This window comes from Loxodonta africana, chromosome 13 (genome assembly GCF_030014295.1).
Source record: "Loxodonta africana isolate mLoxAfr1 chromosome 13, mLoxAfr1.hap2, whole genome shotgun sequence".
Taxonomy (NCBI): Eukaryota; Metazoa; Chordata; class Mammalia; order Proboscidea; family Elephantidae; genus Loxodonta; species Loxodonta africana.
The window spans coordinates 51401710-51429595 of NC_087354.1; the positions used below are offsets into that span (position 1 = coordinate 51401710).

The window sequence follows — 27886 nt, forward strand, 5'->3', positions numbered from 1 at the left end:
CTAGTAGTCATCTACTACTGAAGGGGTAGGGCTCTACCACTGGAGAGGACTAGACTGCAAAATAAGAGAAAAAAGGCAAGTAAACATCCCACAGTGAACCCTTATTTTGAGCTAGGGAAAGTTCTCAAGCTCGAAGAGCAACTAAAAATTTTCAAGTGGTCAGATGTCCTGTATAGTAAGCAAAATCGTAAGTTTTAACTTCCTGGTCCCCTAGACCAGGAGGTGGCAAACTACAGTCCATGTGTCAAATGAGGCTCACTGCCTGTTTGGTACATTCCATAAACTAAGAATGGTTTTTACAATTTTAAATGGTTGGGAAAAAAAGAATCAAGATAAATATTTTGTGGCACTTGAAAATTATACAAAATTCAAATTTCAGTGTCCATTAATAAAGTTTTATTAGCTCATAAACATGCTCATTCATTTACATATTGTCCATGGCTGCTTTTAACTACAACAGCAAGTCACATAGTTGCAACAGCAGACTATACAGCCTGTAAAGCCAAAAATATTTGTTATCTAGCCCTTTACAGAAAAAGTTTGCCAACCCCTGCTCCAGACAAGCGCTGTCCAATAAAGTTTTTGCGAAGATGAAAATATTCTGTATCTGCACTGTCCAATACAGAAGTCACTAGCCAAATGGTGCTATGTGAGCACTTTAAATATGGTTAATATGACAGAAGAAATGACTTCTAAATTTCGTTTTAGTTAATTTAAATAACCACATGTGGCTAGTGGCTACCACATTTGACAGTAGACTCTTCTCAAATGGCCATGTATTGACATCTCACACCCCTTCCGATGACATGCCTCTGCAGATTCTCAGCTCTCTATTTTCCTGACTGCAAGCTAGGGTATGACATTTATTAGGTTTGCTTTCTGGGTTCTCCATTGTCACAATGGAAATCTAAAACGTGATCAGTTTACAGAGGTTCACCCCATGAATTCAGCCACATTGTGTGTAAACAGATAAACAGACATTCACACAAGTTTCTTCATGTCAGAGGATGGCACTGCGGCTATGTTCTTTCTTTTCTGCATGAGAGAAGTGGAAAAGCCCCCCACATGCTGGATCCCTTGGAGCCTGTGATATGGATCACCTCCCTCCAAACACATTCACAGAAGCTGAGAACAGCAGATGTGCACTTGCCATTTGAATCTTAGGGAAAAAGAAAAATTCCTTCATCACTGAACTTTGTTTTCTCCCTCCAGGCCCAGTAAACTGAAGTTCACTGATTTCTCTAGTTTAACAGATGCTTGTTTTTTACTGTCATTTTTAGCTGGGCAAGAGAACAACCCCCACACTCTCTTAATCTTGGTGAGGAGCTCTAGCAAAGGCATAAAAAAAATGACTAAATTAAACAAAATCCACATAAATGGGCTTCTGTAGAGACAGTACTTAAATGGAAAAAGATTGAGTTAAAACTGATAGAAGCCATAACTTTGTAATGTCTTTTAGAGTCTAAATTTTTCATACTTATACTTAGGAAGCAATGAGTTTCTGTAAACTTCTAGATTAGAAAGAGAGGATACCTAGTTCTGTTTCTCCAGATCAGCTATAGCAAGCAAGAAAAGTCCTTCCTCCATTCCAAACATCTGACCCCAAGGCCAAAGTCTCCTAAACCCTTACAGAGAAAGTCTCCATTCTTATATACATCTTACTCTGAGCTTATATGGAGCCTTGGTGGCACAGTAGTTAAGAGCTTAGCTGCTAACTGAAAGGTAGGCAGTTTGAATCCACCAGCCACTCCCTGGAAACCCTATGGGGCCATTCTACTCTGTCTTATAGGGTCACTGTGAGTCGGGATCAATTTGACGCCAACGGGTTTGGTCTTTTGATTTTCTGAGCTTACATAACTAAGACTCAGTTCTGCCTGAAAAAGAAAAAAAAGGAAAAAAAACCCTTATCCTTTAGGTACTGTACAAATGGATAGCAGTTGAACCCAACCATTCAAAAGGGGGTGCAGACATTTAGGCTACAAGAGAAAACCACCTCAGAAATGTGGAAGTTCCTGTGGGCCAAGCTGTCCCTGAGTTACAGGGTCAGAGCAAAGTGCTGTAAAGCACTGAAAAGCTATTCCTAGGCGAGTTTGCATTCAAGTTGCTAAGAGTTTCCACTAGGCTTTAAATTACGCTATTCATCACTGAGCAACTGAGAGCCGTCTACCCCCAAGTTTCTCCCACACTTCCTCCCCGGTGTCTCCGCAAATAGAGAGACCTTATACCACTACCACGTGAACGAAAGACAGGCTTTCACAGTCTAACCATGAAAAGGAGAAGTTTCCAAGCTACTCTGCCATTTACCCATGTGGCTCCAGTTGCATGACCAGATTTCCTACAGCTCCTGTCAGTTTTCTTTGGGTGTGCAAACACAACCTGCCCAGGTGGAAAATCAACCCAGACTCCTCTGTGCTCAGGCTATAGCTCAAATTAAAGAAATTAAAAAAAAAAAAAATTTTTTTTTGTCTCCCTAGGTTCTTCCTCTCCTGCTTTTCGGTTTTATTTTGGTATTAAGACCAACAAAACAAAACAAAACAAAACTCATTGCCTTCTAGTTGATTTCAACTCATAGTGTCCCTAGGGTTTCCTAGGCTGTAATCTTTATCGGGAAACCCTGGTGGTGTAGTGGATAAGTGCTACAGCTGCTAACCAAAGGGTCAGCAGTTCAAATCCGCCAGGTACTCCTTGGAAACTCTGTGGGGCAGTTCTACTCTAACCTATAGGGTCACTAGGAGTAGGAATTGACTCGATGGCACTGGGTTTGGTTTTTTTGGTTAATCTTTATGGGGAATCCCGGGTGGTATAGTGGTTAAGAGCTACTACTGCTAACTAAAAGTTCAACAGTTTGAATCCACCAGGTGCTCCTTGGAAACTCTACGGGGCAGTTCTGCCCTATAGGGTTGCTATGAGTTGGAATCAACTTGACAGCAAGGGGTTTTGGTTTTAATCTTTACGGGAAGAGCGGACTGCCAAATCTTTCTCCCTTGGAGTGGCTGGATGGATTTGAACACTTGGCATTTTGGTTTGCAGCCGAACTATTAACCACTGTGCTACCAGGGCTCCTTTTGGTATTAAGAGGACCAGGTAATTCCAGTACAGAATTCAGGGTGTTATTGCCTGGTAAACTATTAACTGCTTAGTGAACCCAATGACTTCTTTAATACTACCAGGGTCTGCAGGAGGCCAGAAAGAGACTTTTTTCTCCCCTAAAGAGTGCCATTAGCTGTCCTTTCCACTTTCTCCACATAGATTCAACAGAAAAAAAAAGAGAATACTGCATCACCAGAACAAGAATGGGATGGGTTTTCCCTGGGAATCCAGAGTGATCAGGCCCTGCAGAACCAATGCCTGGAGCCATGCAACAAGCAGGGTTCACAGTTGAGTAGACATCAATGCATAATGTGTGGAGGCATTTCAATGCAAATAAATGCTGAAAATGAAGGATTAAAGGGGAAATTAATCTTTTTCATAACATAGGGCACTTTTTTTCTCTCCCTCTCTGTGTTTTTTTAAAGTCATGCACAAAACTGCTGGAGGGAATCCAACTCCCCCAGTGTGATGGTGCTGCTTTATAAAAAGCAGAACATACACATTTAAGGCCATGAATTTCCTCAAGGTGCCAGCAACTGAGATTCTGACAGCTCTTCAGAACAGCCTCAGAAACAAAGTGCTTCACTAAGTGGGGCCAGACCGACTAGTAAAAATCTCACTTCAAACCAACCTCCTGTTTTTCCAAAGCTCATAGCTTCCTGGGGTGTGGGTGGTTTAAAAGGTTTGGTTTCAGGGTTTGGGGGTATTTGGATGCATTTACTGAAGGGATTTTATTTTTCAGTTTGTTTCTAATGGCCCTTTCCAAGTGATGCTTTTGCAATACCAACAGAACAAACAGGGCAGCTTTGTGCTGCTTTAGCAGGCGGCTCTGTCTCCTCCCAGTTTCATCCTCTCATGTCCTAGCTTCTCAAACCAAAGAACAAAGCAGCAGCGCTTCTTCTTCAGGTTATCCCTCAGGAAAAAAAAAAAAAAAAACCTGCCAGTGATGGTTATTCAGCTTTTGAAGACTGTTCACTTCAGAGAAGCTGGACTGGAGCAGGAAACTTGTTAAAAATCTTTCTGTCCCATCACAGGTTTGTCTTAAACAAAGGATTCCTAAAACCTCTACTCTTCAACTGGGCTATCGCTTTGAAAAGAAATTTTAAAATCCAAGTGGCACCCCCAAAAGTCATTAATTGAGGTTAAGAATTTTCTTAACTACAAATTCAAGCTTCAGAGAGGGAATTTCCAACTTGTTCTTTTCTCTACTCCAATACCATTCTGAGACAACATCAAAGACTTCGGATCTTTAAACCTGGTTTTTATAAATAATGTATTCGAAGAGTTTGATCCACTACAGAAGGTAAGAATCCCACTCTTTAAGAAAAATATACAGATTTTGGTTAAGAGTTTAAATTCTGTGCAAGTCAAGCCTGATGCCAAGCCTTTAGATTTCTACTGCTTCAGTTTCAAAGGACCAGTGGACAGCAATTTGGTACACAAAACTCTACTATGCTGCACAGCTCTTTTCTCCTGGGTCAGACAGCTTTATTCTGCTTCATTAACCCCTTCTTTGCTCCTTGATGGATCTTGGAATCCAGTTTCCCTGTAAGGGAGAAAAAGAAGTCTCATTATTTATTTTTTATATTTGCAATGCAAATCTTTTGTGGCTTCCCAGGTCTTCTGGTTACTGCGCTCCTGTCACATTCAATTATCTTGCTTTAGGACTCAAGACACTTTCAAACTTCAGAATTTCATTCTATAAGAATGAGGAGGCAGGGGGAACGCTGTGTAGGGGAACACACACACACACACACACACACACACAAAGTGTTTGCCCAAAGAATCTAAGGAGTTAATATTTCTCATTTTGCAGCTACTAAAAAAGAGATATTACATTTTTCAGGGTGTCTGATGGTCAGGCAAAATTTTTGAGCCAAATTTATTACAGTTGTATATTTTGCACAGTGGGGATCCCACTCCTCTGACCTGTTAACTGGCTGAGCATAATACATGAGCCTCCTTCACAGTGAGAAAGCAGAGCAGCTCCCCCTTTGCTGCATCAGACTTAATAGGGGGAATGACCTGAAACAGAGGAGTAGAATCCACATAAATGCGCTACTGACAAAGGGCCAATATCACCAACTAAGAAGGGCAAAGGTCATGGGCTGTATGGCTCTTCTAAGTGTTAAATTTAGAAAACAAGCAACCTTCCTGTGCCAGGTGACCCTAATGAGAGGTTCTTTACTGATGTGGTCTCTGACCTCTGACTCCTTCCATCTACCAGGATAGAGTTTGGTTCAGTAGTAGCAACCTTAGGAGCCACCCATCTCAGGAAGAGAATCTTAAGAGTTCTTGTCTGTCTGGCTTGAGAAAAGGTCTTGCAATTTGCTATGTCACTAAAAGTCTCATCTAAGTCAACAGCGATGCTGGATGCTGGAAACAGAAAAATAGTTCAGCTCAGACTCTGCACTAAAAATAAGTAAACAAGACAAAACAAAACACATTCCCAAAGCTAACTCTTCAGACAGGGATGCGACTGGAACAGGGGATGGAAACAATACTGGTGAAGAACGAGCTTCTTGGATCAAGTGGACACATGAGACTATGTTGGCATCTCCTGTCTGGAGTGGGGATGAGAGGGCAGAGGGGGCCAGGAGCTACCCGAATGGACAGAGGAGAGAGAGTGGAGGGAAGAAATGTGCTGTCTCATTGGAGGGAAAGCAATTAGGAGTGTATGGCAAGGTGTATGTAAATTTTTGTATGAGAAACTGACCTGATTTGTAAACTTTCACTTAAAGCACAATAAAAATAAATAAAACAGCCTCCCCTTCAAGGACAGTGAGGTATACTACATACAGTGCCATTTTCATTTGTCACAGCACTCAGTTGCAACAGGAAGAGCACTCAACTGGAACTCAGGAGACTCAGGTTCTAGTCCACCCTTCTCTGTAGTAATTAGCTCTATGTCCTAGGGCGAGTCATTCACTCTCTTTCTTTGGACTTCAGTGTTCTCACTCGTCCAATGAAGAATACATGTCCTGACCACTGCACCAGGATGGTGAGAAAAACTGTAACTGTGAAAGTGCTTTGAAAAGTATATTTATATACAGCATTCAACCTCCTCAGCCTAACAAGTTTCCCTGTTTTCTTAAGTTTTTGTATTTTTTCCCCATTCCTCTAGGGCTACGCCTGCTTCTGGAATAACATTACTTCCTTTTCTGGGCTTCCTCAGAAACCGTCACCAAGTGATATCCCAAATGACGTCCACAAGTCACAGTGCTATTGATTTTAACTGAAGCTTCAGAGCATAGGGTATTCCTAGAGATTAAGGAGTTCTTTTAACCCGAAGGCTGCCTAGCTGAAAACGCAGACATGTACCAGCAATCTGGCAAAGGGCTCTACTACAAAGCAAGTTTGCCTCTGTGTCTCTAATACCTACCATAAACCAAAACCCACTGCCATTGAGCGACCCTACAGGACAGAGTAGAACTGCTCCATAGAGTTTCCCAGGAGTGGCTGGTGGATTTGAACTGCCAACCTTTTGGTTAGCAGCTAAGCTCTTAAACACTGCGCCACCAGGGCTCCAACACCTACCAAAAAAAATTTTTTTTTTTTTTTATGGTAGTGACTGACAAATGGTAGGTGCTCAATAAATGTTTTCGTCAAGTGAATCAAACAAAGAAGAGAGACACTACAAATATCAAAACCTCTTACATTATAGAGACTACTAAGTAACCCAAAATAGCAAATATCACAAACAAGAGTATCCACTGTGAAGGTGGTGATACCCAAATGTACAAAGAGTACTGCGTCTCATTCTGTTTTATAGAACAAGCTAGGACAGGATTTAGAATTCCATGTAGGACTCCAAGCTAGCTAATTCTCTGTATTGAATAAGCTGGAAAACCCAGGTCCCAAGTTTTAACCCTGAGTCTACCTAGCTGTATAACCTTGAGGAAGTCACCTAGTCACTCTTGTCCTCAACTTTTTCAACTCTAACAGGTAGTGGGACCACACAGACTTAAAGACCTCTTACAGCTCAATGATACAGTGCCCTAAAAATGTAAATGACACCTTTATATCCTTAATATCTCCCACAGAGACTACCAACAGTGGCAACTCTTGGGCCAGCTGCGGCCAATGATGGCAAGGGAAGAGGAGTATAATCGGGGCCCTTCCTTGAAGAAGCAGTCATCATGGCTGCTCTTGGACTGTAGGAACTCTGAGCTCTGATTCTAGTTGAGTCTGGTGTTTTAAGACTTGGGATGTGAGCAGTGACTACAGTAACATATACACTCTTAGTAGCAGAGTGATAATGCTTAGTTTTTCCCTGTTTCCCCAATACCTTTACATTTAGTACCTACAGCATTTCAGTGTTCAGCCACATCCTCAATCATAACGCCTAAAAGAAAGTCAAATGCATGTGCAGCAGATGGCCGAGAAGTTAAAAGGTAAGAAAATACTTATCATTGATTAATACAACTCTCATAGGGATTTTCACATGCTTTCCATAAGATATAATTTGCATGAGTTTATACAGCGTGTAGTTAAAGTAAAAAGATTTCCTATACTTCTTGCACTTCCTGATTTGAGCAGACACATAACCAAGTGATATATTGTATACCGCTATTTTCTGAATTATTTCAGTGTCAAGAAACACAATTATCCTCAGATCAAGCAAGCTGAAGTTCACATATCCAAAAACATAAACAAATCAAAACATGTATACCTGTTGGCATTGAGTCCATTCTAACTCATAGCGACCGTATAAGACAGAGAAGAACTGCCTCATAGGTTTTCCAATAGTGGCTGCTGGATTTCAACTGCCAACCGTTTGGTTAGCAGCCAAGCTATTCAATTACTGTGCAATCAATGCTTCCCTTTAAGGGGCATATATATATATACATAAATATACACACATACATGTGATGCAACATGTAAATGGGTTGTATTCTAAAAGTTTATTTGCAAGTCAAATAAACATCATGCTTGGTAAAGTAGAGGGCCAGCAAAAAAGAGGCAGACCCTCAAAGAGATGGATCGACACAGTGGCTGCAACAATGGGCTCAAGCATATCAACGATTGTGAGCATGGCGCCAGGACCGGGCAGTGTTTTGTTCTGTAGTACATAGGGTCGCTATGAGTCGGAACTGATACGATGGCACCTAACAACAATAACAGGTTCCTAAGCCATCCCACAAAAATAAAAAAATTAAGCCATAGTATTATAAGTAACGTTGTTAGCTGCAATTGAATCCATTCCAGCTCGTGGCGACCCCATGTGTCCAGACTAGAACTGCTTCATAGGGCTTTCAAGGCTGTGACCTTTGGGAAGCAGATCGCCAGATTGCCTCTGGGTGGGTTCAAACCCCCATCATTTCAGCTAGTAGTCAAGCGCTTAACCATTTGCACCAGCCAGGGACTCTCCATAGGTACAGTATTAATATTATTAATACTACGGGACTTAACGACTTCATGTAACAATATTCTAAGGGCAAATGTGATAAACATTCCAATTAAGAAGCAAGTGTATTTTCCCCTGTGGCAGTGGAATGAAAGACTTTGCAGCTCCAAGCCACTTGTGGTGGTCCCTATGGCCTAAGGCGTGGGGGGCAGTTAAGGCAGAGTGGAAGGATTCGGAGGTAGTAAGGAGGGATGAAAGTAAAAGAGCAAGGAGTTATAGGGAACAGGAACTTCACACCAGATGAAACTCCCAGATAAACTGGCCCCCTTTCAACAGACGTTCTTTCTTAGACACATAAGATTTGACCTACCTATTTTTTCCTTTTTTAAATTTTCTTACTTATTGTTTCTGACCAATGTTTCACCTTGTCTGGTCTATCATGGAAGAAGCTGCAATCTCACAACTTTTCTCCAGCCCTGCTATTCCTGAAGCCTGTTTGGCTTTTTAAAGATTTTAACTAATAGTAACAAGACGAAAAAGATAGGAAGCTATTAAAGCTTTCTATTAAGTGCATCAATCTTTTCTCCCCCATTAAAACTTATGGAGAAAAATGAAGGTCACATTTGTACTACAGGTGAGTGGGTCTCTGGGTAGAGAAAGTACTGAGGTAAAACATTTCAGAGAAATATTTAAACTCTGTTTACATGAAGCATTTTCTCACAGGAGCTTAAGCAGCAGATGAAAATCGAGATAGGAAGCTAAGAAAAGGGAACTGGAACTGCAGATCAAGCAACAGTGGGTCTGGGACAGAAGATCCAGCACCCTCCTCCTACCACCAGTGCCTAAAGCAAGGTAAGAACGGAACACAGGAGGAAGGGGTAGAATGCCACCACCTAGAAAGAGGAAGAAGAAAAGTAAGCTTTAAATCCTAAATAGTGGAGAAGAAGAAGAAAGAATTTCCAGGGCCACTTGGCCACCATCTGGGGTTCAGTATGAAACAAATAATTTATGTAAGTCAAGAACAACTTATATTTACAGATTTTCTGATTTGTAAGAATCTCAGGAACATATGCCTCATAAATCATGAGAGATGACTGAATATACAGGAATTGAAATTCATACTCTAAGCATTTTATTTTTTGATAGAAAACAGTATTACTCAAAATGTAGCCAGCTGACCAACAGCATCAGTATCACCTGGGAACAGGGCCTAGGAACGTGTGTTTTAACAGCTGTCTATGTGATTTTTATTCCCATTAGAGTTTGAGAAGTTCTTCTCTAGAGACTTATAAAATGGCTAGCTGGTTCAGGGTGAGGTGGAGTTGTACACAGCTGAAGACGATGACTGCCCCGGGACCATCCAGTTTACACAATGGGAAAGCAGTGACAAGGGCACAAGACCATGGTAATGACAAGAGCAAACTTGATCATTCGAGCTGAGCTGAGAGCTGCTGGTGTTGTTTTTAAGAGGAAGTTAGGCAGGGAGGGCATCACTATACGCTTTTTTGAAACTGCTTTGAAATAGAAGAGGACTAGACAGAGGAAGAGAAGTTGGGAGGTGAAGAAGAGTTGGAAGTTGTAAGAGTAAGGTCAACAGCACTTGCTGAGAAGTGAATATGCGGAGGGTACTAAAAAAAAAAAATTTTTTTTTTTTTTACTACAGTCAGAAATACATAAAAGCAAACATTACAGAAAAAGAAATCATCTAGAGGTTTCAAAAAGAGAATGAAGAGCAAGAGGGTTAGGGCAGAACTCCAGGAACCAATAATCAAGGAAAACATGGGAAGTGGTACATCCAAAAGAGATCAATCATAAAGAAGTATTTATTAAAAAATTAATCTCATTCTTGGATTGGATATCAGGAACAATGAATACATGACAATGTTGTCACTGGCATTGGTTTACCACTTCCCTTAATGAGCAGTGAGCCCTGGTGGCACAGTGGTTAAGGGCTCAGCTGCTAACTGAAAGGTCAGCGGTTTGAACTCACCAGCTGCTCCGCGGGAGAAAGACATGGCAGTCTGCTTCCGTAAAGATTTATAGCCTTGGAAACCATATGAGGCAGTTCTACTCTGTCCTACAGGGTCACTATGAGTCAGAATCAACTTGTGGACAACAGGTTAATAAGCTGTACAGTGGGGCAAGGCATACTCTTTTGGCTGATAAATGGCATTTTAATGTAATGGGGTTCTAAACGGAAGATTAGAGTGATTCAAGAGCATGCCAATAATTGCAGATCAAAGTGCACTTTGAAAAGGCTATACTGTAGTTAAAGGAGCCCTGATGGCACAGTGGTTAAAGCACTCTGCTGCTAACCGAAAGGCTGGCAGTTTGAACTCACTAGCCGCTCCTCGGGAGAAAGATGTGGCAGTCTGCTTCTTTAAAGATTTACAGCCTTGGAAACACTATGGGGCAGTTCTACCCTGTCCTATAGGGCCACTATGAGTCGGAATCAACTTAACGGCAGCGGGTTTGGTTTATGCTGTAGTTAACCTAACATTAAAGTTACCAATAAATTAATTCTCTAAATCTAAGGATGCCACAGAACAGGGTAAAAAGACAAAAATTTTTAAAAAGTTAAACAAGTGAGATGCAAGACAAAAAGAAAGAAAATTAGATCATCCAAGATTACGACTTACAGATTTTTGGATTTCCTTTAATAGGAAACTTCACAATCATCTCCTGGGGATTTGTGCAGATGAAAACAAATGGAGAATCAGACTCTTGACTGATGTCTGGATACTGCAAAACATAAAAATAAAAAGTTCAGGCTCGTTGGGACAAATTTTGAATTTCAGGCAGATTAAATAGTGTCCCATATTTCACCTCAGTGTTCAGATGATATTTCACAGTCAAATAAACAGAATTACGCTCAACAAGCAAGAACAAACCTTCAGCTTTCCCCAGGTCTCAGCACAGTATTCTTTCTTTCTTTTTTTAAAAAATATTTTATTGTACTTTAGGAGACATATTACATAATAAATTAATTTTCCAATCAATGATTCTTAAACAAATTGTTTTGTGACATTGGTTACAATTCCCACAATGTGTCAGCACACCCCCTTTTCATCCCTGGGTTCCCCGTTTTGATTAGTCCATTTTCCCTGCCTTCTCATCTTTGGTTTAGGGCCAATGTTGCCCTTTTGGTTTCCTATAGTCGACTGTTCTAAGAAGCACATTTTTCACGGATGTTATTGTTGATTTTATAGCCCCATCTCTTATTTGGCTGAAAGGTGTCCTCCAGGAATACCTAGTTTCAAGTTAGAAGGTTGTCTTCGGGCAATAGTTTCAGGGGTTCCTCCAGTCTCTTTCAGACACGTAAGTCTGGTCTTTTTTTTTTTTTTTTTAATTGGAATTTCTTCTACATTTTTTACCCATTAGCATAGTATTCTTACAGTCTATCGCCTGCCATCTCTGATTTCCTATAATGAGAAAACATAGTAAAAAAGGGATGCTTATTTAGGAATAAATCTTACCAGAGATGTAAATGACCTATACAAAGAAAACTACAAGACACTACTGTAAGAAACTAAAAGAGACCTACATAAGTGGAAAAACATAACTTGCTCATGGATAGGAAGGCTTAACGTTATAAAAACGTCTATTCTACCAAAAGCCATCTATACATACAATGTAATTCCCATCCAAATTCCAATGACATTTTTTAATGAGATGGAGAAACAAATCACCGACTTCATCTGGAAGGGAAAGAGGCCCTGGATAAGTAAAGCATTACTGAAAAAGAAGAACAAAGTGGGAGGCCTCACTCTACCTGATTTTAGAACCTATTACACCACCACAGTAGTCAAAATAGCCTGGTACTGGTACAACAACGGATACATAGACCAATGGAACAGGATTGAGAATCCAGACATAAATCCATCCACATATGAGCAGTTGATATTTGACAAAGGCCCAAAGTCAGTTATATGGGGAAAAGATAGTCTTTTTAACAAATGGTGCTGGCATAACTGGATATCCATCTGCAAAAAAAATGAAACAAGACCCATACATCACACCATGCACAAAAATGAACTCAAAATGGATCAAAGACCTAAATATAAAATCTAAAACAATGAAGATCATGGAAGAAAAAACAGGAACAACTCTAGTAGCCCTAATACACGGCATAAACAGTATACAAAACATTACTAACAATGCAGAAGAGAAACTAGATAACTGGGAGCTCCTAAAAATCAAACACCTATGCTCATCGAAAGACTTCACCAAAGGAGTACAAAGATTACCTACAGACTGGGAAAAAGTTTTTAGCTATGACATTTCCAGTCAGTGTCTCATCTCTAAAATCTACATGATACTGCAAAAACTCAACTATAAAAAGACAAATAACCCAATTAAAAAATGGGCATAGGATATGAACAGACACTTCACTAAAGAAGACATTCAGGTGGTTAACAGATGCATGAAGAAATGCTCACAATAACGATCATTAGCCTTTAGAAAAATGCAAATCAAAACTACAGTGAGATTCCATCTCACTCCAACAAGGCTGGCATTAATCCAAAAAACACAAACTAATAAATGTTAGAGAGGTTGAGGAGCGACTGGAAAGTTTATACACTGCTGGTGGGAATGTAAAATGGTACAACCACTTTGGAAATCAATTTGGTGCTTCCTTAAAAAACTAGAAATAGAACTACCACACAATCCAGCAATCCCATTCCTTGGAATATATCCTAGAGAAATAAGAGCCTTTACACGAACGAATACATGCACACCCATGTTTATTGCAGCACTGTTTATAATAGCAAAAAGTTGGAAGCAACCAAGATGCCCATCAACAGATGAAGGGATAAATTATGGTATATTCACACAATGGAATATTACACATCCATAAAGAACAATGATGAATCCGTGAAACATTTCATAACATGGAGGAATCTGGAATGCATTATGCTGAGTGAAATTAGTCAGCTGCAAAAGGACAAATACTGTATAAGAACACTATTATAAGAACTCGAGAAATAGTTTAAACAGAGAAGAGAATATTCTTTGATGGTTAAGAGAGGGGGGAGGGACGGAGGGAGAGAGGTTTTCGCTCATTAGATAGTAGATAGGAACTATTTCAGATGAAGGGAAAGACCACACAGTACAGGAAAGGCCAGCACAACTGGACTAAACCAAAAGCAAAGAAGTCTCCTGAATAAACAGAACGCTTTGAAGGCCAGCATAGCAGGGGTAGCGGTTTGGGGGCTGTGGTTTCAGGGGACATCTAAGTCAATTGCCATAATAAAATCAGAATTCACTGTCTTTTAACACAAGTAACTGTAATTCCTTCAAGAACACTCCCCCCACCCCCCCGCAGCAAAGCAATGGAAAAACTTAAGAAAGAGCGTTTGTAGAAATCCTGCCAGAAACAGTAAACAGAGGCCTTCTCTCACTAAAGGGAAGGAAGATGATTCATTCTGAAAGGTATGAACACGCAAGAGCTGTTTTACTGGATGAATTCCAGGCTTACTTGTGATGAAAAGGTAGAGTAATTCTGAAAATTATTTAGAAGCCTCCTTTGGATCCCTTTCACAAAACAAATCTGTGAGAATATTTAAGACTTTGATTCCTTCAGTAAAGACAGACACAGACTACGCTGGACACACAATCGCAATTTAAGGAACAACTAGAGGATGGCAGAAAATGTTCTCTAGCAATTTCCAACTGATCGGGTAATTCATTATTTCCTCTCTTGGGATGTCTTGTGTTTATCATGTTCAACAAACATGACTCACGGGCATCTGGTCAGGCTTCATTCCCAGAGGGGCCTCGCTCCTCATAACTACCATCAAGTAGCATGAAATTATTTTCCACTTATATTTGCCTGCTAAGATGTGTTCTATAAAGATTTAAATAAGCCTCTAAAGTAGAAATGGAGCTTTTAGTAAATGAGTAAGAAAATTCAAATAGCTCTGCGCCTAGTGGAAGCAGAAACAGTTAAACTTGTTCATTGTTCGCTCTGTGATAAGTAATGCTGTGCGGAAAGAGGAGGGATTTTCAGCAGCTTTTGGTCCTGGCCACATACCACGTCATGGCTTTCAGTGTGAAACAGGTGTGACATATCCTTTGATAAAACATAAGTTTAACATCGTGTATCAGCCACAATCATATTGGTAGGCAGGGTCAAAATGTTCACAGTGGAAAAGAAAGAGTAAAGATGGGAGGGTAAACCCTCTTCTTTCCCTACCCCCACATCTTCAGAACTCAAAGGAAAACAGGGCCCAGCTATGACTGCTGGATGTTAGAAGGAAGAAGTTCCGCACAACACCCATGCTGAGGTGCTTTGGCAGGAATAAGACCAGAGGCTGCCATCAACATCTTTAAAGCTAATTCTACAGAGGCCAAAGCAGTAGCAGTCACAGTTGCTGCCTCTTCAATTTTCCTGTTCCCTCTTCTCTGTGGCCTCAAGAGTTCAAGGCAAAGGACACTGCTGCCAGGACTTCTCAGCTCTGCTTTGCCAATACTGCAAGCTATTTTCTCCTCTTTCTTTCGCATCAATAAGTTTCCCCTATCTACCGAATCAATCCATTAACACGCAAACATTCTGCAATGTCTCCCATAAAACAAAAAGCAAAAAATTCCTGTTCTGATCCCACATCTGCCTCCGGCTACTGCCCCATTTTTCAGATCCCCTTTACAACAAAATTCTGCAGAAGATTAACGTGTCACTGAATTATACATGTAGAAATTGTTGAGGTGGCATATATTTTGTTATGTATATTTTCACCACAACTAAAAAAAAAATTATCTATACTCCCTGCCTCTAATTCCTCTCCTATTTTTTTCTCTTGAATTCACTATAAACAAGCTTTCAACTCCCATCATTCCATCAAAACTTTTCTTGTAAAGGTCATTGTTATCTTCCATATTGCTAAATCAAATTCTCAATTCTCATCTTAACTGTAGAGCTTGACAGAATTCATCTTTCTCTCCTTCTTGAACACATTCCTCACTTGGCTTTCAGGATACCACTCTCTTTCTGGTTTTACCACTTTCCTGGCTGATCCTCACCTCCCCAGCTTTTAAATGTTGGAAGGCTACAGGGGTTAGGCCCCAGACACACTTCTTCTCTCTCTTCCTTTACAACCTCGGCGATCTCCTTCAATCTCAGAGTTTAAAATACATCTATAGGCTAAAGAATCCCAAATTTACATCTTCAGCCTAGACCTCTCCCCTGAACTCCAGGTTTGGACATCCATTTTCCCAGTTGTTATGGTTTGAACTGTGTCCCCACAAAATGTGTGCCCCTCCTAGGAATATATCCTAGAGAAATAAGAGCCATCACAGGAATACATATATGTACACCCATGTTCACTGAAGCATTATTCATAATAGCAAAAAGATGAAAATGACCTAACTGCCCATCAATAAATGAATGGATAAACAAATTATGGTACATATACACAATGGAATACTACACAATTATAAAGAACAATGATGAATCGGTAAAATATCTCACAACCTAGATGAATGTGGAGGGTATTATGTTGAATTAAAATAAGTCAATCACAAAAGGACAAATATCGTATGAGACTACTATTATAAAAACTCAAGAAAAAGTTTACATAATCTTTGATGGTTACAAGGGAGGAGAGGAGTGGGGAGGGGAAACACTAACTAGATAGTAAACTATTGTTAAACTTTGTAGAAGGGAAAGGCAACACACAATATAGGGAAAGTCAGCACAACTTGATCAATGCAAAGTCATAGAAACTTCCTAGACACATCCAAACACCTTGAGGGACTAAGGAACTGGGGCTGAAGGCTGGGAACCATGGTCTTGGGGGATATCAATGTGAACTGGCACAACATAGTTCATAAAGAAAATGCTTTACATCCTTCTTTGCTGAGTATTGTCTGAGGCATTAGAAGTTTACAAGCAGCCATCTAAGATACATCTATTAGGCCCACCTTGTCCGAAGCAAAGGAGAATGAAGAAAACCAAAAACAAAGGGAAATATTAGTCCAAAGGCCTAATGGATCACATAAACCACAGTCTCCACCAGACTGAGCCCAGAACTAGATGGTGCCCAGCTTCCACCACCAACTGCTCTAGCAAGGATCACAATAGAGGATCCCGGACAGAGCAAATTGTAGAACAAAATTCAAATAAACAAAGAAAAGACCAGACTTACTGGTCTGACAGAGACTGGAGCAACCCTGGAGACTACAGCCTCAGACACCCTGCTAACTCAGAACTGAAGCCACTCCCGAAGTCCACCTTTCAGCCAAAGATTAGACAGGCCTATAAAACAAACAAAACAGTTAACACACATGAGGAATGTGCTTCTTAGTTCAATCAAGTATACAAGACCAAATGGGCAACATCCATCCAAAAGCAAACATGAGAAGGCAGGAAGGGACAGGAAAAGTGGACAAACAGACACGAGGAACCTGGGGTGGAAAGGGGGAGAGTGCTGACACATTGCGGAGATTGCAACCAATGTCACAAAACAATCTGTGTATAAATTTTTGAATGAGAAACTAATCTGCACCGTAAACTTTCACCTAAAGCATTATTAAAGAAAAAAAAAATCCAATATCTAACCACTTCTTAAAGGTCTCCATGGCTGTTTCCCTGGTCTCAGTCATTATAATTTCTCCCTAGATTACTGCAATAGCCTCATAACTGGCCTCTCTGTTTCTCACTTAACCTCCCCTTGTCTATTCTCACACAAACAGCCAGAGCTATCTTTTTAAAATATCAGGTCATTTCATTCCTCTTCTTAAAGCTCTCCAATGGCTCTTCCTCTTAGTCAAATGAAAATCTAAGTTCTCATCATGGCTTACAGGTCCCCAGACAATTTGGTACCCAGTTTCCTCCCTGACACCTTTTCCTACTACTCTCCACAACTTCCATTCCCCTCCAGCCCACTGGCTTCCTTGTGATTCCTGCCTTTGGGTCTTTGCACTTACCTGCTTCCTCTTCTTGGAATGCTTTCCCCCCTCGATACCCACCTGCTCTTCCTCAGGTCTTTGTTCAAATGGCAACTTCACAGTGACTATTCCCTGATCACTCTATTTAAAAGTGGAGCACCACTCTCCCCACAAACCTGGTACTCTTAATTCCCCTTTTCTACCTTATTTTTTTTCCACAGCATTTACCATCATCTGATATAATTTATTAAATGTTTTATTTGGTCTTCCACAGTAGGATGAAAGCTCCATGAAGACAGGATTTTTCTCTGTTTGGTTTACTGCTATCTCCTCAGCACCTAGCACATGCCTGGCACATAGTAGGCACTCAATAAATATTTGTTGAATGAGAGAACAATAAATTTCCCAGCTTGAGCATTAGGATTATTTTAATCACGCTGAATACACGCATGCTGGGAAATGGACATTCTTAGGGCTATAACTCTGTAAAAGAAGGTGTTGCTCTCTAATCTATTTTATCCCACAAGGGAAATGAAAATTCTTATGTCTTGGTAAGTGGCCAATGGTCCTATATTTGATTAAAACAACCCTGACTTATATTAACAGAGTAAGAAAGTGTCAAATTATGGGAAACAATGAATAAATGAAATTACACAAGAGGTTCCTTGGACATGTTAAAGATAAAAGTTAAAATCAACTTTCCCACTAAGTCTCAAATCCAAGTTCCATATGGAATCCCTTTTTCCAAGCTCTACCACTGAACTTCAGGGGACTTACAAGGAACAGAAGTGAAAAGCAAAGCAACCTAAAAGGAATAAAGAAAAACATGGCTAAATTAATTAATAAATTTAAAAAAAAGCAAGGCATTGGGAGAAAGGATTCTTTTTCATGGTAAAATGCATTAAGGCAAAGTCAGCTTGGCAGAGCCTCAACCAAAAAAAACCAAACCCCTTGCCATTGAGTCAATTTCGACTCACAGCAACCCTTTAGGACAGAGTCAAACCGCCCCATAGAGTTTCCAAGGAGTGGCTAGTGGATTTGAGCTGCGGACCTTTTGGTTAGCAGCCAAGCTCTTAACCACTGTACCACCAGGGTTCCAGCAGAGCCTCAAAACAAACAACCAACAAACAAACCAAATGCCATTGAGTCGATGATTCTGACTCAGCAACCCTATAGGACAGAACAGAACTGCCCCGTAGGTTTCCAAGGAGCAGCTGGTAGATTCAAACTACTGACCTTTTGGTTAGTATCTGAGCTTTTAAACACTGTGCCACCAGGGCTCTGGCAGAGCCTCAGTATCCCCAAAAAAGCATAATCTGTGCAACTGGGGACTGGGCACTAAGGACTACACTGCACACTGGCAAGTCAGGGGATTACAAGAAAGGGGTCATTGGTCTGAGAGTCAAAAGACTAAAATGCAGCTGACCCAGAGAAAGAGTAAAGGGACATAAAGGAGAGCTGAAGTTCACATTTGTGAAGAATATGGAAAAGCTCTGAAAAACAATCTAGAGAGGATGCTGCATTAAGGGTCACTGGGACAGCACAAAAGACACGTTAGGGAACATGGGTTCTAACATCAGCAACACAAAGCAACCAGGGACTCAAAGCTCCTCAGGAAGTCGCTGCTGTTGCAGCCCACGACTCCTGGCACCTGGTTTTCAGCCTGACAAGCCGGGGAGGTGGGCCTACTCTTCTTCCATGCCTCATAAGTTTCATAGCTGTCTAACATAACAGGTAATTAACTACTAAACAACCATTTTCTTCTCTTCTCCAGAGGGAAATTGTTTACCAGTCATCTAGAAAACATTTCTTTTGCCATTTCCATCAGAGACAAAAAATTTAGTAGCTTTTGGCAACCGCTACTGATTCAGAGCCAAGTGGGCATTTTCATCAACTCTGCAAGCCTCCACTTAGCCTTTGCACTGAAATGATTAATAACTCCTAAACGATGTCACTCCTCACAGCAAATCCCAAGGCAGCCCATAAACCTTATACCCATCTCCAGAGGACTAACAGCTAAAGCAAGCAGTAAAGAAGGAACTCATTGAAAAGGACATACCCATACACTGTATTAACTGCAGGTTCTCTTGGTTTGCACTTTGGAGAACTAGACAAGATAAGAAATCAGGCTCTGAAATCTAGTTAGTTGAAAACCAGCTCCCAGAAGATTGAGGTGATAATACTCAGAAAAAGAGAAGGAAATGCGTTTGATAAAGCGGCCACAAGCATAACAGATCCAAAGAACCATATGAAAGCAACTGTGTTCTCTGATAAATACTTTTCATTTACATTTTCCTTCAAAGCAATTCAAGGTGTTCACAGTGTAATTAGCACCTCAGGCCTCACTATACTAGAAGATAGGTTTTCTCATATTAGAGTAACAAACTGATCACCATACTTTGACCAGATAACTACTGTAAGTTTGGCTGGGGATGGATAAAGATCATGCCAGCTGGTCCAACACAGGACAGTTAAACTCCCATGTACTAGTACCCAACTCAGGTATCCAGTATCGACAAGGGTTTCCAGCTCAATGCTATAGAGACAATTCACATAAGCTCCTGGTGAAAAGGATAAAGGATGAGAAAGACGCAACTTACGGGTTCTACCACCGTTCATGGAAAAAAATCTGGTTGAAGCCACACAGCAGGTTCCACCCTACTCACAGTAAAATTTCCTCTGTGGCTTTCCACACCCTTTAGAATCTTATGCTGGAATCTTCACATGCTGAAAAGAACCCAATCAAATATATTTTCTCCAAAATTAACCTCATAGATTTTCTGGCCTGACATCTCAAGGTCTAACCGGGAAACAACCATTCAGCACAAGTATTTTCGGTCTTAATTTTCATATAGCAAGTTTTCACTCCAATTTAAAATAGTGAGAACCAAAAGAAAATTGCTCTTAATTAAGATACTACACTGTGAGGCCCTCAACCACTGAAGTGTACCTTGGGGCTAATACCTCAGAATGCTGAAGACTCCTCTTGAGTTAAGGGCTGTGCCAATTTTAGATTTTACTCTCCCAATGTCTGACTCAACTGAAAACAGCTATTCTGAGAATTCTTTGACCTCACTTGACATACTGAGGTAAGATCATTATCAAGCAATCTGGCATTATTAATATCAACAATATTCCTTTATTAAATATCATTTGCCTTTTAGAAGAAAACAGATTAAATATTTTTTAAAGTGTTCAAATGAAAATCACAGGAAAACTGAGTCATGGTGATCAGATACTACAAAACATCTCTCATTACTGCTACACTATAGGTGGCTTTCACTGCCGCAGCTCACATGTTTTATAAAGTTATTTACCTTAAAAGAGAATTTTTTTGTTTTGTATTAAAAAAAAAAAATCCAAACCAGTTGCTGTGGATTCCAACTCATGGCAATCCCGCTTATGTCAGAGTGGATTGTCCTCCATACAGTGTTCAGTAGCTCATTTTTCAGAAGTACATCTAGAGGCCTTTCTCCTGATCCTTTGTATACCCACCCAGTGCCTCCTTAAATAATGGTACTGTCATTCACCTACTCACCTCAGCCAGAAACCTGAGTTTATCCTAGACTTCAAGTCCTGCAGGCTTTACTTCCTAAACATTTCAATCATCTGTTCCTTTGTATTCAACTCAACTGCCACAGCATTGCTGCAGGCCTTCATCATGCCTCACCTGGACAATCGTGGTAACATTCTAAATCATCTCCTTGTTTTCAGGCTTGCCCCATCCAATCTATCCTTCCTAATGCTTCCAGGACAATCTTTCTGAAAAGCACAGCTGATTACATCACTTATGTAGTTGTCTTCACTTCAAAATACATTTTAATTCCTTCACATGACATTTAAGGTTTTCCATACACCAACTATTGCCTGCCTCCCAATGTACTGTCATGATCATTTATTGGGTACTTATTTTGTGCCAGGCTATATGCTAAGACACTAGGGATATAAACATAAATAAGACATAGCTGGTGACCTAAAGAAACTACACGTGAAGATACCATTACCAAGAAAAAGATAAGTGAAAAATAAGATAATAGAAGTATGAACACGGTAGCCCAATCTTTAGAGTAATTAATCCTTTCACGGAGGAAACGGGCTGCGGTCAGGAAACAGTCTACAGAACGGGTGACACCTGAGCTGTGATAAGGGATAACAGGAGCTCCTAACAGGAGCTCCTGACAGGAGGCATGAGATAGAATGGTATACTGAGGAAGATATAAGTAGTTCACGTTTGCTTTCTTCAGTACTTGCCTCTTATTAGAGGTTTCCCTGATTCTCCCACCCTACCACCAGCCAAGCTGGTTAAGTCCCATCCTTTGTCCGATCTTTTCCTCATATGATAATTATTATGGCTGGATTTTCTCATCTTGGTCTCTCCTAGCAGGCTCCAGGGGAGACCCTACAGCAGATTCTCTAGAGGGCCATGAACTGTCTTGTTCAAATTCTGCATCCCTGGTCTTTAGCACAGTACAGGGCACACAACAGATGGTCAATAAATACTTGTTGAATATATGGCTATATAATATTCTGAGCAATAAAACTAGGAGGTAATTTGCCATCTGGTTAACACAGTACTAGAAAATGAACCAAGAAGCCTTGAACAGGTTGCAAGAAGACAGCAAGGCTACGGCAGCTTCCTTCTCCATCAAGCAGACTACTTTCTCTCTCTAAGCCTTGGTTTACTTACAAGTAAAAAATGAAGATATCATGTCAAGTGATTGATTCTTCCCATGTAAAACCTCTTGCATTTGTTCCCCTCTCTCTTCAATGCCATTGCCATTATCCTTGAAGTGATTTTTATTACATTTCTACCCCGGACTGTCTTCTCACTAGTTTTCCTACCTTCAGTCTCTTTCTCCTCTTCAATCCAGCTTCCACATTACTGCCAGATTAGTTTTCCTCAAGCAAGGTTCTGTTCGTGTTACTCCCTATATAAAAACTTTCAATGCGCCTCTCCCTTTGTCCCACAACTATCACTTAAAGCTATCCACCATCTGACTACAACTGACCTTTTCATTCTTTTTTTTTTTTTTAATTTTTATGCAGCTTTAAGTGAAAGTTTACAAATCAAGTCAGTCTCTCATACAAAAATTTATAGACACCTTGCTATATACTAATTGGTCTCCCCTTAATGAGACAGCACACTCCTTCCCTCCACTCTCTCTTCGTATCCGTTTGGCCAGCTTCTGACCTCCTCCACCCTTCCATCTCCCCTCCAGACAGGAGATGCCAACACAGTCTCCTGTGTCTACTTGATCCAAAAACCTTACTCCTCACCCGTATCATTTCCTATCCCATTGTCCAGTCCAATCCCTGTCTGAAGAGTTGGCTTTGGGAATGGTTCCTGTCTTGGGCTAACAGAAGGTCTGGGAACACGACCTCCGGGGTCCTTCTAGTCTCAATCAGACCATTAAATTGGGTCTTTTTACAAGAATTTGGGGTCTGCATCCCACTGCTCTCCTACTCCCTCAGGGGTTCCCTGTTGTGTTCCCTGTCAGAGCAGTCATCAGTTGTAGCTGGGCACCATCAAGTTCTTCGGGACTCAGGCTCATGTAGTCTCTGGTTTATGTGCGCTTTCTGTCTCTAGGGCTCATAATTACCTTGTGTCTTTGGTGTTCTTCATTTTCCTGTGCTCCAGGTGGGTTGAGACCAATTGATGCACCTCAGATGGCCACTTGCTAACGTTTAAGACCCCAGAAGCCACTCTCCAAAGTGGGATGCAGAGTGTTTTCTTAATAGGTTTTATTATGCCAACTGACTTAGATGTCCCATGAAATCATGGTCCCCAAACCCCCACCCCTACTACGCTGGCCTTCAAATAGTTCAGTTTATTTAGGAGATTTCTTTCCTTTTGGTTTAGTCCAGTTGTGCCGACCTCTCCTGTACTGTGTGTTGTCTTTCCCTTTACCTAAAATAGTTCTTGTCTACTATCTAATAAGCAAAAACCCCTCTCCCTCCCTCCCTCCCTCCCCTGTCTCCTAACCATCAAAGAATATTTTTTTTCTCAGTTTAAACTATTTCTCGAGTTCTTATAATAGTGGTCTTATACAGTATTTGTCCTTTCCAACTGACTAATTTCACTCAGCATAATGCCTTCCAGATTCCTCCATGTTATGAAATGTTTCACGGATTCATCATCGTTCTTTATCGATGCGTAATATTCCACTGTGTGAATATACCATAATTTATTTATCCATGCATCCGTTGATGGGCACCTTGGTTGCTTCCATCTTTTTCCTATTGTAAACAGTGCAGCAATAAACATAGGTGTGCATATATCTGTCTCTGTAAAGGCTCTTATTTCTCTAGGATATATTCCAAGGAGTGGGACTGCTGGATCATATGGTAGCTCTATTTCTAGCTTTTAAAGGAAGTGCCAAATTGACTTCCAAAGTGGTTGTACCATTTTACACTCCCACCAGCAATGTAAAAGTGTTCCATTCTCTCCACAACCTCTCCAACATTTATTATTTTGTGTTCTTTGGATTAATGCCAACCTTGTAGGAGTGGGATGGATTCTCACTGAAATTTTGATTTGCATTTCTCCGATGGCTAATGATCATGAGAATTTCCTCATGTATCTGTTTGCCACCTGAACGTCTTCTTTAGTGAAGTGTCTGTTCATATCTTTTGCCCATTTTTTAATTGGGTTATTTGTCTTTTTGTAGTTGAGTTTTTGCAGTGTCATATAGATTTTAGAGATCAGGCGCCAATTGGACATCTCATAGTTAAAAACTTTTTCCCAGTCTGTAGGTAATCTTTTTACTCTTTTGGTGAAGTCTTTGGATAAGCATAGATGTTTGACTTTTAGGAGCTCCCAGTTATCTGGTTTCTCTTCTGCATTATTAGTAATGTTTTGTATACTGTTTATGCCATGTATTAGGGCTCCTAGCACTGTCCCTTTTTTTTTCTTCCATGGTCTTAATTGTTTCAGATTTTATATTTAGGTCTTTGATCCATTTTGAGTTCGTTTTTGTGCATGGTGTGAGGTATGGGTCTTGTTTCATTTTTTTGCAGATGGATATCCAGTTATGCCAGCACCATTTATTAAAAAGACTGTCTTTTTCCCATTTAACTGACTTTGGGCTTTTGTCAAATATCAGCTGCTCCTATGTAGATGGATTTATGTCTGGACTCTCAATTCTGTTCCATTGGTCTGTATATCTGTTGTTGTACCAGTACCAGGCTATTTTGACTACAGTGGCAGTGTAATAGTTTCTAAAATCAGGTAGAGTGAGGCCTCCCACTTTGTTCTTCTTTTTCAGTAATGCTTTACTTATCGGGGGCCTCTTTCCCTTTCATATGAAGTCGGTGATTTGTTTCTCCATCTCATTAAAAAATGTCGTTGGTCAGGTGGACACTTGAGACTATGTTGGCATCTCCTGTCTGGAGGGGAGATGGAAGGGTAGAGGGGGTTAGAAACTGGCAAAACAGTCATGAAAGGAGAGACTAGAAGGAGGGAGCGGGTTGACTCATCAGGGGGAGAGTAAGTGGGAGTATGTAGTAGGGTGTATGTAAGTTTATATGTGAGAGATTGACTCGATTTCTAAACATTCACTTAAAACATAATAAAAATTATTAAAAAAAAAAGTAAAAAGCCTGACCATACCAAGTGTTTTATGAGGGTGCGGAGGAACTGGGGCTCTCATACACTGCTGGAGAGAATATAAAATGGTACAACCACTTTGGAAAACAGTTTTGCAGCTTCTTGAAAAGTTAAATGTACACTTTCCATATGACCTAGCCATTCTGCTCAAAACTATTTGCCCAAAAGAAAGTTTATGTTCATAGAAAGACTTGTACGTGAATATTCACAGCAACTCTATTTGTGATATCCCAAAATGAAAACAGCCTAAATGTCTAGTAATAGATGAATGAATAAACAATATGTGGTATGTTCATATAATGGAATGCTATTCAGTAGTAATAAAACAGTGATTTGTATATACAACATTAATGAATCTTAGAATAATTATGTTAACTGAGGCAAACCAAGCAAAAATGAATATACATGTTCTAAAAAATGTAAACTAATACTACAGTAAAAGGAAGCAGATCCATGGTCGTCTGGGGATGGAGAGGTGAGGAGACACAGGAAGGAGGGACTATTAAAGGGAAAAAGCAGGTTTAGGGTGGTATGAATATGTTTGTTATCTTGATAAGGTGATGATTTCACGGATGTATACATATGTCAAATTTTACCGAGTTGTGTAGTTTATTTGTTGTTTATTGTATGCCAGTTAGATTCAATATGTTTTAAAATTGCAAAAAAAAAAAAAAAAAAAGTCGTTGGAATTTGGATCGGAATTGCATTGTATCTATAGATGGCTATTTGTAAAACAGACATTTTTACAATGTTAAGTTGTCCTACCCATGAGGAAGGTATGTGTTTCCACTTATGTTAAGTCTTTTTTGGTTTCTTATAGTAGTGTCTTGTAGTTTGGTCTGTATAGGTCTTTTACATCTCTGGTAAGATTTATTCCTAAGTATTTTATCTTCTTGGGGGCTACTGTAAATAGTATTGATTTGGTGATTTCCTCTTGAATGTACTTTTTGTTGGTGTAGAGGAATCCAACTGATTTTTGTATGTTTATTCTGTATCCTGATACTCTGCTGAACTCTTCTATTAATTTTAGTAGTTTTCTTGAGGATTCCTTAGGGTTTTCTGTGTATAAGATCATGTCATCAGCAAATAGAGATACTTTTACTTCTTCCTTGCCAATATGGATGCCATTTATTTCTTTATCTAGCGTAATTGCTCTGGCTAGGACCTGCAGCACAATGTTCACTAAGAATGGTGATAAAGGGCATCCTTGTCTTGATCTCAACGTGAATGCTTTCAGACTCTCTCCATTTAGGATGACGCTGGCTGTTGGCTTTGTATAAATGCCCTTCATTATGTTGAGGAATTTTCCTTCTATTCCTATTTTGCTGAGAGTTTTTTATCATGAATTGGTGTTGAACTTTGTCAAATGCCTTTTTTGCATCTATTGATAAAATCATGGGATTCTTGTTTTTTGCTTTATTTATATGATGGATTACATTAATTGTTTTTCTAATGTTGAACCATCCCTGCATACCTGGTATGAATCCCACTTGGTCATGGTGAATTTTTTTTTTTGATATGTTGTTGAATTCTACTGGTTAGAATTTTGTTGAGGATTTTTGCATCTAAGTTCAAGAGGGACATAGGTCTGTAATTTCCATTTTTTGTGGTGCCTTTACCTTTTTTTGGTATCAGGGATATGGTGGCTTCATAGAATGAGTTTGGAAGTATTCCATCCTTTTCTATGCTTCAAAATGCCCTTAGTAGTAGTGGTGTTAACTCTCCTCTGAAAGTTTGGTAGAGCTCTGCAGTGAAGCCCTCCAGGCCAAGGCTTTCGTTGGGAGTTTTCTGATTACCTTTTCAATCTCTTCTTTGGTTATGGGTCTATTTAGTTGTTCTACCTCTGTTTGTGTTAGTTTAGGTAGGTAGTGTGTTTCTAGGAATTCATCCATTTCTTCTAGGTGTTCAAATTTATTACAGTACAATTTTTCGTAGTAATCTGATACGATTCTTTTAATTTCGGTTGAGTGTGTTGTAATAGCGCCCATCTCATTTCTTATTCAGGTTATTTGCTTCCTCTCCTGTTTTTCTTTTGTCACTTTGGCCAGTGGTTTATCAATTTTGTTAATTTTTTCAAAGAACCAGCTTTTGGTCTTGTTAATTCTTTCAATTGTTCTTCTGTTTTCCATTTCATTTAGCTCTGTTCTAATTTTCATTATTTGCTTTCTTCTGGTGCCTGACGGATTCTTTTGTTGCTCTCTTTCTATTTGTTAAAGTTGTAGGGATAATTCTTTGATTTTGGCCCTTTCTTCTTTTTGGATGTGTGCATTTATTGATATGAACTGACCTCTGAGCACTGCTTTTGCTGTGTCCCAAAGGTTCTGATAGGGAGTGTTTTCATCGTCATTGGATTCTATTAATTTCTTTAATCCCTCCTTAATGTCTTCTACAACTTAGCCTTTTTTGAGCAGGGTATTATTCAGTTTCCAAGTGTTTGATTTCCTTTCCCTGCTTTTTCTGTTACTGATTTCTACTTTTATGGTCTTATGGTCAGAGAAGATGCTTTGTAATATTTCAATGTTTTGGATTCTGCTAAGGCTTGCTTTATGATCTAATATGCGGTCTATTTTAGAGAATGTTCCTTGTGCACTAGAAAAGAAAGTATACTTGGCTACTGTTGGGTGGAGTGATCTGTACATGTCTATAAGGTCAAGTTGGTTGATTGTGGCATTTAGATATTCCGTGTCTTTACTAAGCTTCTTTCTGGATGTCCTGTCCTTCACCAAAAGTGGTGTGTTGAAGTCTCCTACTATAATTGTGGAGCTGTCTATCTCATTTTTCAACGCTGTTAAGATTTTTTTTTTTAATGTATCTTGCAACCCTGTCATTGGGTGCATAAATATTTAATATGGTTCTATCCTCTTGGTATATTGTCCCTTTAATCATTATATAGTGTCCTTCTTTATCCTTTGTGGTGGATTTAACTTTAAAGTCTGTTTTGTCAGAAATTAATATTG

The 27886-nt window shown here is 39.9% G+C and overlaps 1 protein-coding gene across 6 annotated transcripts in view; it reads right to left on the reverse strand.

Moving 5' to 3' along the window:
• Positions 1-27886, reverse strand: part of TRIP4 (thyroid hormone receptor interactor 4) — a 64980-nt gene continuing 37094 nt past the window's right edge. For 2 of the 6 annotated variants that reach the window (XM_023558342.2, XM_023558343.2), the window contains 2 exons: positions 11077-11179; positions 1-4636 (listed from right to left, as the gene is read on the reverse strand). In XM_023558342.2, the coding sequence (XP_023414110.1) occupies positions 4569-4636; positions 11077-11179 (171 nt within the window). In that variant the 3' untranslated portion in view covers positions 1-4568. Of the gene's footprint in view, positions 4637-11076; positions 11180-11758; positions 11860-23289; positions 24710-27886 lie in introns of those variants that run through there. The other 4 variants (XM_064267411.1, XM_003418356.4, XM_064267413.1 and 1 more) reach the window with 4 other exon arrangements.